At 43.0% G+C, this 18,535-nt stretch overlaps 1 protein-coding gene across 1 annotated transcript in view; it reads right to left on the bottom strand.

Moving 5' to 3' along the window:
- Positions 1-18,535, bottom strand: part of LOC143352752 (putative receptor-type tyrosine-protein phosphatase mosPTP-1) — a 432,250-nt gene that overhangs the window by 59,350 nt on the left and 354,365 nt on the right. The window contains exon 3 of the mRNA XM_076785534.1: positions 6,163-6,344. Within this exon, the coding sequence (XP_076641649.1) occupies positions 6,163-6,344 (182 nt within the window). The remainder of the gene's footprint in view (positions 1-6,162; positions 6,345-18,535) is intronic.

Genomic DNA, 18,535 nt, shown 5'->3' on the forward strand with positions numbered 1-18,535 from the left:
AACAATATTATTTAGATAGTCCGTAACATGTGTTCAATTTATGAGGAGTCGTGTTACTTTTTCTCGAATGCCACAAATATTCATCAATAACCACTCGACTTTACTGTTTCGTACAAGTCAACAGAACTTTTAGTACAATTCTGGAAGTATAAATAATAAGTAGAAATACTAATGAGAGAGTGTAATGTGCATAATTATTAGGTAGAAACGTTGTTTATAGAGCCCATGTTTTTACAAGAAGTAGAATAGGTAGGTCATGGCCAGACGCGTCAGCCGATTCCTATTCAGATAGATCTTCAAATTTAATTTCCTCGGGAACGAAACCTCGGACTAGGAAATTTTATTCCACGTTTCCGACTTATTTTTCCATCAAGATTGTCTCCTTTTTCAGATATACCACCAAATCTGACAGTAAAAAAAGGTGCGAGTGAATAATATATTTATTTCCGATTAATGTTAGCAGTAATGCCTGCACTACGATTAAAACAGAGGAAACTAGACACATATACTTTCGAAAACATAAACAATTCATATAAAATAAGGACTAAATTTGTACCAAATTTGTTGGAAGTTTTTATTAAGTTTCATCATAAATGCATAAAATCTGCAGACTATTTTCTGCTCGATAAGATTAATAACATTGAGTTTCTATCAGCACACAAAACAACCCCCCGAAAAACCGTCACTGTGATTCAAGGTTTATTACACTGAACCCGAAGGCGAAGGAGGAGTTCCCCGTTGTTGTGACGCAACATTTTGTCAGATCAAGGGAATTTCAAGCGCGTCAATATTTTGCTCGGTCGGACGGTGTTGTTGTTGACGGTTTTCGTGAAAACGACGTTTAAACGGCGTATCCGGTCTCACGTGTATCGGGAAAACAGAATTGGAAAAGGCAGATGGGGAAAAAAGCGAGTTTCCTGGAAGCAATATCCGCGAAACGAATATAATCACGCTCGGCTTAACGACTCGCGGCCGCGACCGTTTGTTTTTCTTCGTTCTCCTTTCATCCGGGCCTCTTGCTCCCGCTAGTTTGCGAGCCCGTTGATTGCACAGCTGACGATCGCCGGTATTTAAATTAGTTATTGACACTGGCCCTCGTCCCCGACCCGACGCGCAATCATTTCCAAATGCGGGCCAGTCTTGATAACTAGATAATTGCTCCTATCTCACGTGATACCATAATCAACCCGCTCCCCTCCCCCGGACCTGAGTTTATGCATTTAATAGCACCGATTTCGCGTCGCTCGATTCGCGAATGATCCCCCGTGCTGTTGGTCCTTGTTCGAATCCCGCAACCCCGTCAAATACTACAGAGATTTCTGATCCTGTCTATTTGCGCCCGCATTTGGCCGCGTGTCAAATGTCCGCGCGATTTTTATCCTACCCGATGCCGGATTTGCCGCATGTTTTGTGGCACGATTCTAATTAATTTGGCTTGCCCCGATCACCCACGCTCGGCTATCGGAAACACTTTGTTGGAGCGTAACATTGTAAATCGTTCCAAATCTATTATAGCCTACATCGCAAAGGATAGACTATAACATTAAAATTGCACTACGTATTTCACATATTTTCGACTTAATTTTTTTTTTATGTATCATCCCCTTTTCGGCTGTGCCACCAGTTTCCAATGATTTCGTATAATGTGCCGAAGTTTTCAAAACTTTTCCTCTGTGTTTTAACATCGCGATACAAATGTTCCATGTTCCATTGCTGTAACAAAATATCTACGAATTTTATTTCGTCGACATCTGTCAAACAATTGTTATCAACATTTTTTGGATCAATCAATACGCGAGTTTAAAATACTAAAGCCTCCGCCTTCAACGGTCTGCGGTTTTTCCAGTTTCGTCAGTATTGCGCGTATTGCGTCGATTAATTCAGTAATACGATATCAATCACCAATTCGAATGCCCGCGGGTAACACGATATTTACGCGCGGCTAGGCTACGTTACGAGTTGGACGGAGTGTTGCTAGGGTTTCCTCGGGTTTAGAAAAAAATGTTATTATAATTTAAATTTCTCGGCATTCCCTGCGAAACTGTGTCGTTAGGTGCCAATAATTAATCAGCCAGAAGATACCTACGACATTTTAAATACTTATAACAGGACTCGATATTTCATTTGGAATGACAAAGAATTGTTGCCACGAGTACAATTACACTTACCAGCAGGTAAGTGTTAGCGAAAGAGAGGGGATGGGTCGTGCAAGTTTCAGCGTTACAGATTTAGTGAAATTTAAGCGAGCAGTACCGTAAATATACAGGCTGTTCGTGTGAAAACTTTCCAGCCGAATGTCTCGAAAAGTATGAAAGATATCAAAAAACTGTAAAACACGTGTCCAAGGATTTCGAGGGGGAAAGAGGGGGGCAGTATCAGTTTTTTTATTTGGGTGGCGTTTTCACGGAAAAATATAGGTTTCCATATGAAAAAACAAAGTTGACCTTCAAATGACCTTGAAAACGCCACCCAAATAAAAAACCGATACTGTCCCCCTAGTTTCCTTATTTTCTGTATATTCTTGGCTGTTCTTGGCCCGGTGAATTATTCACTGCCGAATATCTCGGGCAGCCAAGTAATTCGGCGGGTCGTCAGCGAGTAACGTGCTAATTGTTAGCACGATACGCATGGGAATCCAGGTCGGGGAGGTCCGCAACGATCGGCGGCCCGGACGGAACCGGCTAGGCTGCGAGAGGGTGTGTGTCGGTAGCGAGAGCGTCTTTGTCATCGTCATCGTGTCGGGGGCAAAGTTTGTTGAGCGTCGTAGGTATACACCGGCCGTCGTCGGCCAATCCCGGCGGCGTTGACAGAATTTATAGGGCTCAGCGTGCGCTGCTCAACCTATTTTCCCGGCTGGCCGAGCTAGAAAGACAAACGGAGGCTTGAAGCGGCAACGGAGAAACGCGAGCCGGACCGCTCGAGTTAAGCGCGGCTGTACATTGCTTCTTCCTGTGCTGCAATTAGCGCCTCTTTAGTTGCCTACGCTCTCTCGCGACGCTCCGTCCTGGCCGCGGAGAACCCGGCCTCTGCCAACCATTCTTCTCGCCCTTGGCCTCTCCCCCTAACCCCTTCAACCCCATCCCCCTTCAAGCCCATCGACCCTCGCGTTTCAGCTCATCCGCCCCGGAATTTCGACCGTTTGTTTTTGCAGGCTCGAAGATTGCCCCCGAGGCGCTCGTTCCCATGGATATTCCTGACCCGATTTCACACCTATTATCATTCCCCAAAGCGTTCTGCGAGCTGTCACTGCATACGTATGGCCAGCCCGCTTGCCAACCCTCCGGTGGCGGGACGCGGGTCCGTTTTGATCCACGGTTAACAAATCTCTATACAGGACTATACTGTCCAGTATCCGAACCGAATCGTAACTCGGTTATTATTGAACTTTGAATGGAAATAGCCGTTGCGTACAAATAACGGAAACATAGAGGCTTATTTAGGAAAATAACATTAACCTTTGTATCTCGTTAACTCTTTGCAGCAGACAAGAAACCGTTGTTCGTATACAAAGGCTCTACGCGAAACTAGAGAATTATTATAGGAAACGTTTTTACGAAATTTTAATTAAAACGGACATATTTCGAATGGGAAAGTTGGATGGCACGATCTGCACAGCTTTAATTTGAAATTGGAAAATTATGGCGTACGTATATGTGGACAGTATCTGTCCTTTTAAAATATTTATAATTATTCTCACCTGCTTTTTATACTGCTTTATTCCTATTTATTTCAAATATAACTAACTAAATTAAAATCATCCCTTCCGACTCCTAAAAAATTCGTTTTTAACGCGGATGAAGTACATGTCATTCTGACTATTTTAATATTTAATAAGTGTTTATTAAGGCTCTTTTCTTCAGCGTTTAATCTCGACTTCGGTATTCTGAAAATGGCAATTTTCACTTTGTTCGACTCTTCAAGATTTACACTTTATGCAGTGTGTTCGGTAACTAGTGCTACAACCGAAAAAGGAAGTGATTCTACACCAAAAAATAAGTCGAAAATGTGAAGTAAAAATTTTTCAAAGTAGAGTTGAAAATCCGTCAAAATCGTGCGCATTTGGAAGTAGTAGAACCGATAGGTCGCGAATAGACGCGTCAGACGACTCACGTGAAAAATTTGATTTTGCATCTCCGACTTATTTTTATATGTAGAATCACCCCCTTTTGTCCATAAAACCCAGGAATATCTTTTTCACTCGAGTAGGTGGGTGTTCGAAATGAAACCAACGTTGCCGAGCTACTTTTGAAAAATCTCGCCCGTAAAAACGATCTTGAAATATTCTTGGAAACTTATTTCCATCAAGTACCGCATTTGTACCGCGAAGAATTGTTATTCTGTGCGTCGAACCATAATCCCGCCGCGAAGTTGAACACAATCTACAAAAACTTTTTACTTGTTAAAACTGTAGAAACACAGGGTATCGAGGGTTGCGCGTTCGTCGATTGAATTCGAAAGGCAAATAATTTGGTTCTGAAGTTTCAGGTTTCTGCTGTTATCCTGGTTTCTCCAATATTAATTAATTATTTGCAACTTCTCTCTTCCCTCTTTCTGCAGCGCAATACTTTCTTGCGCGAAATCTGTAACCGGTGCACAGTGGTCCAAAATTGTTGAAACGCAGAAATAATCAAATTTTCAAGTTCAGTCAAAATCAATGAATTTTATGTCACAGATACATTAGGGTACACTACATTTTAAGTTACCATAGTACAGAGTAAAATATATACTAGAATACAGAGGAAAATACATGTCTTAAAACGAGATTCCCCAAAATAATCTGACTTTGCTCTATCATATTTTTTATAGTTGACAAATTAACCAAAAATTACTACATAATGCTGAAGAACGTTAGATATATGCATTAATATATGCAACACTTTCAAACAATATCTTTTCAGGAATGTCTATTATTCATTGTGTTGGGCGTTTAGCGACGTTTATAAAGTGGAAGTCAAACAAGGATATTTTGTAAGACATATCGTCGCCAGAATATGCCCATTTGGGTATCTGTTCCCCTTCCACCATCCCATTCCACCACCATGAGCACACTCCAACGCCCCCCACTAAGACTGGTCACGTGACATGTCCCGTGAGGCCGGGCGCGACTGAGGCGACGCTTGGTGTCCCACTCAATCCCCATCGCGCACGCGCAACGTGTCACATACTACTCTGGTCATCAGAGAGGGGGTACATTGTATTCCCCTCGACTTTCTCGATCTGGCAACACTGCTTAGCACCTACGTCGACCTTCCCCGCCTGAGCCTAAGCGTAAGAGTGGGGTCCGCCGCCTGGCGTCAAGAGTGGGATCTCGCAGATCCCCCTGCGTCCCACAGTCGAAATCACTGTCATCTGATGGACGCATAGTACATAGCATGTGTGGCCGCTTTAGCCAATAGTGCGCTAGAGCCGAAAATGCGTGTAAATCGAGACGTGCCCCTTTCGCTCTGACCAATTAGACCCATGCTCCTTTATCGGAACTTCTTGTGACGTAATGTCCGTGCCTCACAAGAAGTCTCGCGGACCCCAGAAGGGCAAAGGGGGCACTCGCTCGCTCCGCCTATCCCCACCGTTGACGCTCCAGTAGGCCAATGCTTAGGCTTTGACGTCACACGCTACATAGTATGTGCAACCGCTTTACCCAATAGAGCAGCTAGAGGCGTGCCCCTTCCACTCTGACCAATCAGCCCCGCATTCCTTTCACGAGACTTCTTGTGCGGCACGCACAGTACGCACAGCACAGCTATTTGGAATTAAATGTAATATTATTGTATTAGGCCAAACTACGACAAGGAATTGGGATCGAACTTTTTCGCTGACGAAATGTAATACATCACGAAAGAAACGGTATTAGGGGATAATTAAATGATAAAATAATTATGATATGGACAATTTATATAAAAATGATTGTTCGAATCGTAATTCTAGAAAACTTACAAAACCATTTCTTTCATAATGGGTGATGCGTAGATAGCAATGCTATGAATTTTGTTCCGCGCTTTGACGATTTCGGACTACTGTGCGAGACCGTGGGGAACGGTGCTGCTATAAAAGTTAAGCGTGGACATTTTGAATGGCATCGTTCTGCCGCGGGTGGGACTCGTAACCGATCGAAATCCGACCCCGGTAAAGCGAATGCCGGTAATTACAATTGGAAAAACATACATTCACGAAGAGTGATGAGGAAATAAGACGCGTCGCTGGGCCGGCTACGTCCTATCGCGTTCACGGCCGACACACGGAAGCTGTAGACGGTGAACGGCAGCAGGTTCTTGACAGTATAGTAGGTATGGTTGGTCGGTGTTTCGATCTCCTTTGTTGCGTTCCATGGCCCGTTCTCGCCGATCCTGGAAACAGTTGTGTCGTCGTTAGCACAGAACTTGCGACCGTAAACCTTGATGGGAAACGGTTCGAAGAAATAATCTTAAATGCTTCGAACGCGTTGCCATTATCGTTCAGCGGACAGTCAAGGAACGTATACAGTCATTGAAGGGGGTGTTTTCAATATCATTCTTTCAGTTTCTCCTCGTGGGAACGTAGCACCGTGACGTACGGGATCAAATAAATCCGGATGTTTCGAAAAAAAAAACTTTGTCGCAAATCTGATATTGATATCGGCATGTATTATATTTCCTGAAACTCTACATAATTTTCATAACACCGTCACGAAACCAGCCGACACTTTCAGCATGGCCACTGGTCGCGCGACAACGCGCATACAAATAATTCGACTTTTTCTATCAAAATACGATATCGCGCGCGTCACACGTACGTGACTCCCGCCGGTGTAGGAGTTAATGTGCGAAAACCCGTATTTACATAAAGCCGGCGCGATACAAATATGGAACGCGTTTCGAAAATTTGCGAAACGCATCGCCGCGTTGCGAGCGGCGCGGCGCGGCGCACGGTCGCTTCGGAAATTCAGTATGCGTCTCTTATAAAAAATGTGCTTTTCGTTCCATTGAATTCTGCTACTGTACGAGCGGATCGCGTTACCCCGCGGACACGCTGTGTACCATCGGACCGATTTCTCATTGGGCCAACGGGACAATAATAGATTCGATAGCGATGCAGTTCGGCCTGTAACCGGGGATCTAATAACGATCGCGCGGCGGATCGCGAAAACAGTGTCGCGGCGCGCGGGGGTGAATTTAGAACGAGGCGGACAACGGTATCGATTTCGCGGCGCGTTGGAAAAGCCAGCGAATGACTGTGCCCCCGAAGCGTGACCAAAATTGAAACGATCTACTTGTACAAACGATAAGCAAATCGAAGAGCCGGGTAAACGGCAGGTGAGCGACGTTAATTGGAAACGAGTTATCGGCTTTATTTTTACCGCGTACACCGGTGGGACTGCGCCGACTCGAGCTCGGGCCGGGCCGGGCCGGGTATCGTTCTCGTCGAAAATCATTTTTATGCCGTGTGATTTTTCGCTGCGCCAAGCCCGCTACGTTGTTCCGTCGCCCCCTTCCCCCTCCCCTCGACACTTTCGGCCGACATTGTAGGAACGACGAGAAAGAGGGGAAAGGGAATTAAAAAATACACACCGTATAATCCCGTCCTCGCGCCGCGCCGACCATTGTATCGGGAAACAGGGGTTTGCGCGTAACAGATAGCTGAACGCATTGTTATTAAATCTGCTGGGAAAACAGTTATCCGCCGCGGGCCATTTAAACAATTTGCCTGCAACGTACGGGAAAAGTGTCGGCTATTTTTCTTGAGTGTAATGATTGGATCGGTCCACCATTTTTTACGGGGACTCCGCGAACGCTTCGGTTGGTTCGCGATTTATCGATGCGGCGTTCGTTCGCGAATGGAGTTTGCTGTGTTAGATTGTTTATGGATCTTGTTTAGCAACGGGAACGTTAGCGAACTTCGATCGTTCGGCACATCATCATTTGGATTTTATTTAGGAATTAGAAGACACGATATAAATATTTCTTTATTTATTGAAAGGCCCTATTCTGTTGAAAGTTAATTATATAAATTTGTGCTCAAGTTGAGCTATGTTAGCAATATTAGCGCGACAATGGAATAATATGACTGAAGGATACAATTTACATAATTCGAAGCTTAAAATGGTCGCTTTGTGTAACAGAATGTTCAACTATAGTACGTAGAACTCCGTTTAGCTGGATCCCGTTAATCTGGATTTGCGGTTCATCCGGATTGCCGTGTATAAACCCTGTCTTTTTCGTATTCGCTAATTAATTAATATCCTGAGTCTACGTCTGTGGCAACACGTTCGAGTCGTCGCATAGCTCCTTATCTCCTTGTAACTGCTACGTCATGTTTCGCTGCGTTTCAGACATGTTTCATCTTTCGTGAGTTGCTCACTGCAACAAATGACGTCGCGAAAGCAGAAAGTGGTTGTTTCTATGGAAAAAGAATTAGAAGCACTGGGAAGAATAGACAAAGGCGAAGACCTTAAATTCATATTTATTAAAATCCCATTTTAGCCTATAAATTGCTATCAATTGCAGAATTTTCGGGTACATCTGAGTTAGCACAAATGACACGAGAATTAAATACAGATCGGTCTGTGAATTAAATACAGATTTTAATTTCCGTTGGAATCGATAATGCGTGCTTCTGATGAAGCAATTGTGAAATTATTTTCTTTAGTGTTTACATCGCGTTACCTGCCACACGATGGAAGATGGTTGAAACATGATTATACACGTTTAAATAAACTTTGCGGGAAATTGAAATGCATTTGTTATTGCAGCTCGAACAGAAATACAATAGGAAATAAATTATTGGCGGGCTGGGAAATACTTCGGAACGGCCCTCGCATGGCAGAGTTTCCAGCACTATAGAAAATTGGTTACGAAACAAGTTCGTATTTGAAAATTTTCTAATTTCAAATTTCTCGTTACGCCAACCGAGGTTAGTGCTACCGGGTGGACAGAAACACACGGTTCATTATGAAATTTTGTCGGTCCGGTTCGAACAGTCAAATAACGAAAAAGTGGAATATCTGCTGCACTCAGCGAGAGTTAATTTTTGAGTGGCAAGGTTTACAGATGGTTAAACTTTAAAGAGGCTAGCACACGCAAAAGTATGTAAAATAAAAAAGATAACGAATGTGAAAATAATACTGCGTTGACGTAACAAAAATAATAAATTGTTAAAAATTTTTACAATCTTGCTGTAGAATCGATCGCTGAAGCTCTTCGTCAAGGGAATTCACTATTTTTGGACACGGGAACAAGTTCAATATGTACTCACGAATCCGAATCAATTCCAATTTCCAGCTTCGCTTGACAAGTCTCGAATAGTACTCGCAAGAAATAATATTTATCGATAACATTTCCAGCGTAGGAGGTCTGCAATAAAGTTTCAAAATGTAGCGTGCTTCGAAATCGTACTTGAGCATTCAACAAATTTAAATACAATTTCATATCGATATTCTGATGATAAACTATTTCTAATTGAGCGCATAGTTCATCGGCTTAAAGTCAAATTTACACAGTTTTAAAAATAAAAATTAATCCGTGAATAGTTGCTAAATCAACTCGCAAGCATCAATACTTCATAAAAGAACAATACGAAATCAAAGTAGCAGGATTCTCATTTAATAATTGTCCGTTTAACAACCGTCAATTGTCTATGCAAATGGCTCTAACAATTCAATCGCCCAGTGTAGGGGTCAAATATCTTTGTGAGTTCGGTCTCACTTGAATAATGACCCTTGCAAACTATGTATAGTAACTAGACTGCGGATCATTATGCAAATAAAATGTGTTACGAGCCATATTGCAGACACTAGAATGCAACAGAAATTCGAAAGGCGTATATGGTCGACGAGGTTTACCTACAACGAGAATGATAGTGGATATGTTAGTGGGAGTACAGACGAACCTAACGCGAAATCAGGTTGCTGTTAGGATATCGAGAGACGGCACGAAGGAACCCGACCTAAAATCGGGGAGTCGCTAGCGAAAAGAGAAACACGAACGATTCTGAAATCTAGCAGCTGTCAGTAGGTTGGATAACGTAGAGACAAACTTGATGCGAAATCAGGGAACCTAATGCGAAATTATGGAGCTTTGTAGGGGGAAACGCCTCAGGTGTATAAGTTATTAATTGATTCATTTGGCTGATTTCGATACACGGTTACGCAGCCACTGACTTCCCCACGCTCAGCATCGAACACGCTATCTCTGCCGATCCTCCTTTGTTAATCATGCCCAGCGTTACCAGGTCGAGGAATTTCTGAGGTAAATAGATGGAGAAATGCTATAGTCGGAACCTGAGTGACGTCACCAAGCTATAGTTTAGTCCTTTGCTGTTCTTATTCTGGGCGTAGACAGAACGGCTACCCCCACTCCGCTATGTCACTTGCCCGTAGCTGTGCCCTTTGTCCGCTAATGGACATGTTGAGCAGCTCTGGTTGAGTCTAACCTAGATAGTGACGTAGCGATACATGCTGAGGGTGGGGATCCTATAATGATCCCGAAGTAGCGATATGATGTCACTAGGTACCCCCACTATTGGTACGTTGGTAGGACAACTCCCGGAGTGTGACGTCATGTAGTTCCTCTGAGAGACTCCTCACTATTTTTCACTTATTGATTATCCTTCAAAAATATTCCCGAAAACATAACACATTTTTAGATAGTCAAGGTATTCTACCCCCTTAAACAAATGCTTATCGTTCTATAATATGAACATTATTTTCTACTGCCCATTAATTCACGTACTGGAGTTTCTACTGTTTATAATCTCTCAGAAAGTGCGAATAAGAAAAGAAACAAATTTTAAAAATCAGCAAACTACCGAAACCCTTGAGATTTAAGATTTTTTTTTATTCTGAAGTAAACGCCACGCAACAAGGATTTGTTAAATCAAATTCGACCGAGTATTTCCAAGTTAATTCGTCCAACCATGGCTGAACGAGCAGGGCATTCGACGCGTTCCCATCCGCCTGGATCTTCTCTCGGAAGACGAATGCTCAGCGTCAGCCACGGTGACAGTTTTCTTACGGGCGGCGCTCGTTGATCGAAAAGTTAGGGTCTCGACGATTTATTTGAACGGAGACGGGGAAACATTGCGAATCAAAATTTCTCATACGGCGCCCTCGTTCAACCTCGGCCCCTCTTATTCCGCAGAGGTCGAAACTTTTCGTCGAGCGGCAGAGCCTGGTATGATTGACTCTGCCGCACCGGCAGCGGAGGGGGTGTGAACGATCGATCCCACCCTCGGAAAAATGGCGCCGTGATCCACGGGATTAAGTAAATCTGGATTTTTCTAGGTGGAAACCGAATCCGGTGGAAATTAAATGGATCTTCGAACACTCTGAATTTACTCAGAACACGCACTCTTTAATAGAGATATTGCGAACGGATATTTCAGTTTCTGTGGGATTTGCGTTTGTACCGGGAAACTACTTCAGCTATGAACGAAAAACTGGAAACTGTTGCGATTATGGGTCGGACGATTGTTTGAACACCTGTTCGCTCCTTCGGTGGCAGCAGGTAACCATTATACAAGCAAAGAAGTTTGTTAATCATAGATTGGAAAAGTTTTGATGAAAGCCAGCCTGTATTAGCCGTTGTGCAGGGAAGACAATTTTAAATGTAATCAAATTCTTTTAAGGTTTGCGTGAAAACACATTTCAAACTTAGAAAGCAAATATTTTGGAGGTGTACGTTTGAAAACTTCCCGGCCGAATATCTCGAAAAGTATGAAAGATATTAAAAGAGTGTAAAACACGTGTCCAAGGATTTAGAATTTACAATAAAAAATGTAGGTTTCCATATGAAAAAAACAAAGTTGACCTTCAAATGATCTTGAAAACACCACCCAAATGAAAACTGATACTGCCTCCCTCTTTCATACTTTTCGAGATATTCGGCTGGGAAGTTTTCAAATGAACACCCTGTGTAATCGGCGATCAGCAATGAATATCAACGTATTGTGATTCAAAGAAATTAATCATTTTTTCCAAAGAAAGAACTACCAGAAATACTGAACACGACGTTAGAAAAACAAAGATATTGCAAGCTTTTATAAATATTCGATATTAAATATTTACTTGTAACCCGTTCAATAACATTTCGTACCCGACCGACCCATTTGTGTGGTCGCATCGAAACAGCGATCATCCGGATTTCTTTCGCAGAACAGTTGAACGGAATCCTGGTTTCCCCTCGAGGTAACCGCACCGTCTCAAATTGCAAATTGTACGAATCGAGCGACAATTTCGAATGAAAATAGATGCAGGGTTTTTTTTGCAGTAGGACCTCCGGTTGCAGTCTCGTAACCGGAGAAGCTATTGGCGAACCGATTATCGAGCACTCTCGAAGCCCGCCCGTGCCCGCAAAGAAATAATGCAACACCGTGGAACCGTGGGTTCCGCGGTTGATTGGTACCGGCAACAATAGCTTGTCCATAAGCAACTGTGCTTAGACATTAATGGCATCGGGTGGATCATCGACGAGCGGGATGCGACGTACCGCGGATCGGACGCGATTGATTAATTATGCGAGAGCGACCGCCTCGTCCCGCGGAACAATGCCATTTTACAGGAAACAAGTCAAATCGCAAGTACCACGGACGGAAACGGCGTCGTTCGACGTGGAATAATGAGTGGTCGAAGACGCAGCGTGGCTGCGACCGTGATTTTACCGTCTCGCAAATTATACGGTACTCGTTCCGCCCTAATTAATATAGGTTATTAATCGCGGTCGCGATCCGTTACGGAAAGTTCTCGCGCAGCTGCGGTTCCGGTAATTGCCACAGTTTGCATTCGGTTGATTCACCCTTCGCCACCCGGTTGTTCACGCGTGTGCTCCCTTTGCCGATCGAGCCCTACCCTCTGGGAGCAGTTTCGACGTAAAAGGTGGCAATTACTCTTTGTCGACGGTACTCGAACTGTTGTTAGTACCAGAAAGTACTGTCAACCCTGTTTTACGCACCAGGGGCGTACGCGTTGCCCCCTTCTTTATTTGCTGCCGTATCTATGGAACTGTCAGTATTTTTAACTTCATTTGGCAAATATTCGATCTACAACGCATATATACCATTTCATCTGCTATGGCTTTTCAGAGCACTTTTGTGTGTACCACGGACCTAGGTGATCTCAAGGCCAATTTAATTTCTTTAAACGGAACCCTATATTTTTTGCCCTATAGCGTCTTATGTGACCAATTCGCCAACCATAGCACAAGGTCATCCAAGGTCAGGTGACACGGGCTAAAAGCTTCAACTACCATGCTTAAATAACGTGTTTATTAATGTGTTATCACATCAAATGCTCAAAATGATTGCCCTCCGCTTGTCTGCAAAGATCAATCCCCAATACTGTGAATTCTCGATACATGTCAACAACACGGGTCTTGCCAGCGTCACGTATCGTCCAGGGGACACCCGAACCGTGTAAACAGAACTGTTTACACTCCTCGTGTGAGCTTCGGGGACCCTCAAGGGGTATACCCCGCGGTAGTGGGGATAATTCCGCGACGTTTATCATCTATGCCTTGGCGACATATATAGAGAAATCTGTTCGATGATTCCTAAAACCAAAACTATGGATTCTCCATGGCTTTTGCATCGTTGGAATTCGCGTCACCGCACTCAGATATGACGAATGAAAATTATTCCAGCTTCCATTCATTTACGCGAGATTCGTTTTTCTTTATCTAGGTAAAAATGTTCACCACTTCGCGTCGGTAAAAACCTGCTGGGCGAATGGGTTAGCCTTGATCAGGGTCGGAACGTTCAGAGGACCAAGTGGAAAGTGTCGTATTACAACGTCCGTTCGCGAAATTGCCCCGAACGTTCACAGCGTCCGCGAATTTCGCCCAAAATCCGATCGGGCGTTCCCCTCCTTTCTCCCCGTTCTTTTTTCCCTTTTATCGGACGGTTCTTCCTGTTCATTTCGAGGGCCTTTGATTTATTTCGGTGGGAATAGGACTGTGTGGTTCCGGCTCGTCCGAATTATCCCGCGAGTATCCAGACATCCGCGATGGGACAGAGATTCGATCCGATCGCTGTTGCGTGATTTCTCCCGGCCAGCTTAGGTTTTCGCCTTGCGGTGCCGACCTTCGAGACAGTTTCGCATAACTGGCCGCGTTATCAACACACCAGCTGTTTATTCTTGAAGCGATTCGTCGCGTGCACGGGGACTTTATGCAATTCGGGGCCAACCCCTCGAACATGCGAAAATAATGCCGTGACCGGGCTTCGACCGTGATTATCATAACGATAGCCTTTGCAACCTGTTTGATTCCGTCCTACCTGCCGACTTTTGCCAGCGAAACTATTTTGTACAAGTGTTGCTTGATTCCGCGTTGAAACAGCGGTACGTGGCCTAATTTCAACCTAGTTCGAAATAATTGTGATCGTGATTTCATTCTTTGAGACATGGAAAAATTGTTGTTGTAATTTTTAGTCACAAAATTTAGAATCACGAATGTTCCAATTGTCGTACACTTATTACTAAAGTACTTAATAGTAAAATAACATATTACAGTATAACATCCCCTAATGTGCGATAACATTTTCCTAAACGTTTGCTCAGAGTTACAAAACGAAACATGTGTTTCCAGGTCCATCGCTACATGTTCGGTTTTCTGTTTCTATTATCTCGTGATCAGGAACTTGAGCAATATTATTCCACGAAATTTTGTAAACGTTACGGAGAGCGTAACTCAGATAACCAATCGCGAAAGTTTGCAACCGTTTATTGGAAGAAATTGAAGGGTTCCACTAACAAAAATACAAAACGGTATCTGCATCCGGCGCGGTTCTCCTCGGGTTTCCAATTATTCCACAGCATCGATCTTTGCAAGCGAAACATTTTGTTTATAAACACCACTGTTTCATTTCCACGGGAAAGATCTGAGTGATCTAATTTCGAAAATCACGGATGAACGAACGGGCAATAGGAAACAACTGAACTAATAAAATCGCAAGCCTTGTCTTTTAGTAGGTAATCAAAATATATCGATTTAGCGTTTCAAATCGAAATCATCGATTAACAGTTTCGTGGCGGCTCTCGCGAGCACGGCGTAATAACACGCGTCGTTATTAAATCATCTGGAAAACGAAACGATCCATAAATATAAAGCCCGATGTATCGGGGTATAACAGGTCGCGTATACGAGCGCTATATCATCATTCACAACCGTCTTGTAAAAATAAACTGGTCCCGTGGTTTGCCGCCTGCAATTCAACCAGCGATCCATTCACACGGTCGTCTCGTCCATTTGAAATTTAAATTTTATATCGTTATTGTCAGTTTGCCCCGTTTAAATCTGTAATCTTGTTTCAATTTCATCGTTCACATATCACGCGTGGCGAATTATAAGTTTATTTATTGAGCCGAGAATTTTTGCTGCTATTATGCAGGAGATTTGCATCCGAATGTTATCCGATTATAAAATATCGATGTTTCGTTTATCAACCGCAATCGATCGGGACGATTTTCAAATATCCTTCTGTTGTGCGATCGAAAATTCTTTTGTGAAATCACTCGACTGCAGAGTTTTATGTGTTTACGAAGAAATTGGCTGGGCGAAATGTAAAACAGTAAAAGATTGATAAAATCTGAGTATGTTATTTTAATCATCCGAATTATTCCTGTATAATACCGGAAATGAGAACGTTTGTCACAAATGTTTTAACGATTGAACACGATTTTATTATTTTCTTGCATAATTACGTGCTGCTGTCGCGGATTCTCCATTCCAATTCACAGTTTAGCATTTTAATTATTCCGGATTACAGGTTAATGATTCGAAGCTATTTGTCGAGTTTCTGTAAAATTATGTCGCATAACAATATTTTTCTTTATTTATAGTAATATTTTTGAACATTTATTTCAGCTGCAAGTTTTAACCTTCTATAAGCGGAAGCTACTGTTCGTAATCTCTCAAGATTTTTCGCTTCAGGCAGCTTGTATTTTATTTACATTAATGCAGTAGTCTTTACATATTTACTATTACTTCAGGTTCGATATGATATATACTTAAAACATATGGCACAATACGTCCTAACTTCGTATGACCTTATTTTTTATGTGGACGCACCGATGCAACCGCCAGGTGCAATTGCACTTTATTCTTTAATGCAACCCAACTTTTTTTTTCGTTAAACCAATCGATCCCTTTTATTGTCCTGCGTATAAAAGTACTTACCCAAAGTGAATATTTTACGAGATATTTGACATTTCATGTCCGAAGCGTATTTTATTACAAAAGGTGTCCAAACTCTCAACATAATGGACATAAAATGAAATTTTCAATATATGTATAACTAATGTGGATCTACAAGACACATATTTTAAATTTTCATCACAGGCTCAAATAATAAAGTTTAAAAAAGTGCCTGCTTTCTTTTTCCATGTAGTTCTCTCCAATTACAATTTGTTCAAAATCCTTTGTGCACGTCAATTAGTAAATCAACGCACCTAATAGCTAAAAAAAAAAAAGAATCAAGTCGTTTGGTCCACTTTTAAAAAAGTTATTCTGATGTAAAGGGCGTTCGAATACTTTCCTGCGCCACTGTACGTAAATATAATTAAACGTATAATTTTGTAACAAGTCCCAAAGTAAAAGAGAGACATCAGACCGCAAAAGGTTAAGCGTAGATCCGCAATGCGCAACGCAGGAATAGTAATCGTTGCAGGAAACTGTTTATTACACCAAATATCAGACGAGACCGCAAGAAAAGTCGCAGAAAATTCAAGGTCGCCGCGTGCCCGGCTGACCCGTAATCGAGCGGTGAACGTATTCGACTTGCCTAACTTCGGTTAACGAGCAAATCACGTTACACGTGATATCGCGTTCTCAGAACGCCATCTACGGCGTTAGCCGTGCTACATTAGCCCGCGCCCGCAATTAATTAAGTTACAAGCGGTTTAATGGGGATCTAGTTATCTCTTTGATTGGCCCGCTCCTCCGTGCTACACCAAATTTCTCCGGCGCACTTATTTCCGAGTTTCTCTGCCGGGGCTCGAAGCCCTCGTCCCGCCTAACTACGGTATCCAGAGACTCCTTGAAACAAAGAAACCGCACCGGCAAACTAGGTCGTCTGAGAGATAGAGAGCCGCCTAAATGATCTCAATTACATTCTCAGTTAACCGGGGAACGGGAGCTTTCTACTTGTCCGACTATATTTCCGGCATCGTTTGAATGTTTCCTGCGCTGAACACCGCAGGAAGATCCTTTTGCCAGGGGTGCATATTAACCGTCGATCAGCGTTGCTTCCCTTCTTCTTCTTCTTCTGCGTCTTGGTCTTGCTCCACGTTGATCTCCGTTCCGTTTCTCGAGGGAATCGGTGAAACAGCCACTGTTCCCGTCCTTTGAAATCTCCACGAGCTCTTTCCTCGAAATTTTCGCGGGCTTCGAGCCACGGGTTCGCAGCCGTGGCTTAAAAGAGTGTAGCTAGCGAGCCGCTCGATTAAGAAACGCTCCGTCTCCGAGTGCACAAAACACTAGAACCCTCCCGGAGAAACATTGCGCGTCGTTAGTCACTTTCTTTCCCGTTTTTTGTTCCCAAACACCGCCCGCGGAAAGATGACGGCTGACTATAAATCACGACGAAGTGCATTTTGATGATTAAAGTTCCTCCTTCTTGTATTCATGACTTACCAGTTTTGACACGTTGTCCCGGGGACTTTAATAATACACCTCTTTCCAGATGTAATCCTTTGTGCACCGGGGTGACGGATGCTTTGAACCGACGGATCATGTTGTTGTAATTAAAAGTTTACAACAGTTCGTCGACTGGCAAAAACGGGCGCAAAGTGATTCTATTTGCAAAAATAAGGTTGACGCATCCTTTTCGAGAAAATCAAGTTTCATAGTTGTCCGGGTTTGCGTGCCCCAGCATTCGCTGGAAGTAGAATTAGTTCGCCGTGATCAAACAAGTCAGCCGGCTCTTACCCAACATCGCGAATAGTCAGCGAATTCTCAAACTCGATTTTCTCGACTATGAAAGGTCACAACCGAGAAAATGTATTTCTTTTATCTATACCTATTTTTGCACGTCATATTTTAGAAATACCTATCCAAAGTTCAGATCTCAATTCTAGTGATCATTTACTGGCAGAAATAGGAAAACGGCTAAACGGAAACCAGAAATGTTGAACTTCTGTTATGGAATCCTGTAGATTTTGACGAGAAAATGCTGAAAATCGAAGTTTTAATCCTAAGAGGTCAGTAGTTTTAAAGATGTGCTATTTTCAACGTTTTTGACAGGTAAGGGCGCCGCCATATTGGTACGTACTCAGATATCGTCCAATGAGCAGAGCCGCGAGAAGGGGAGGGGACAGAAAGGCCCAACTAGGCTTACAAATCTACGTTACCGACATCACCGTGTGCTTGTGCTGCCATCTAGCGGCTCCGCTCGTTAGACAACGCGAGACGCTGAGTACATACCAACATGGCGGCGCCCTTACCTGTCAGAAACGCTTAAAATAACTCCACTTTAAACATGCATAACTTCTGAACTACTGATCTCCTAGGGTTAAAACGTAGATTTTCGGTATTTTCTCGCCAGAATCTACAAGATTTCATTAAAAATTTCT

Source organism: Halictus rubicundus, chromosome 3 (assembly GCF_050948215.1).
Source record: "Halictus rubicundus isolate RS-2024b chromosome 3, iyHalRubi1_principal, whole genome shotgun sequence".
NCBI classification, from domain to species: Eukaryota; Metazoa; Arthropoda; class Insecta; order Hymenoptera; family Halictidae; genus Halictus; species Halictus rubicundus.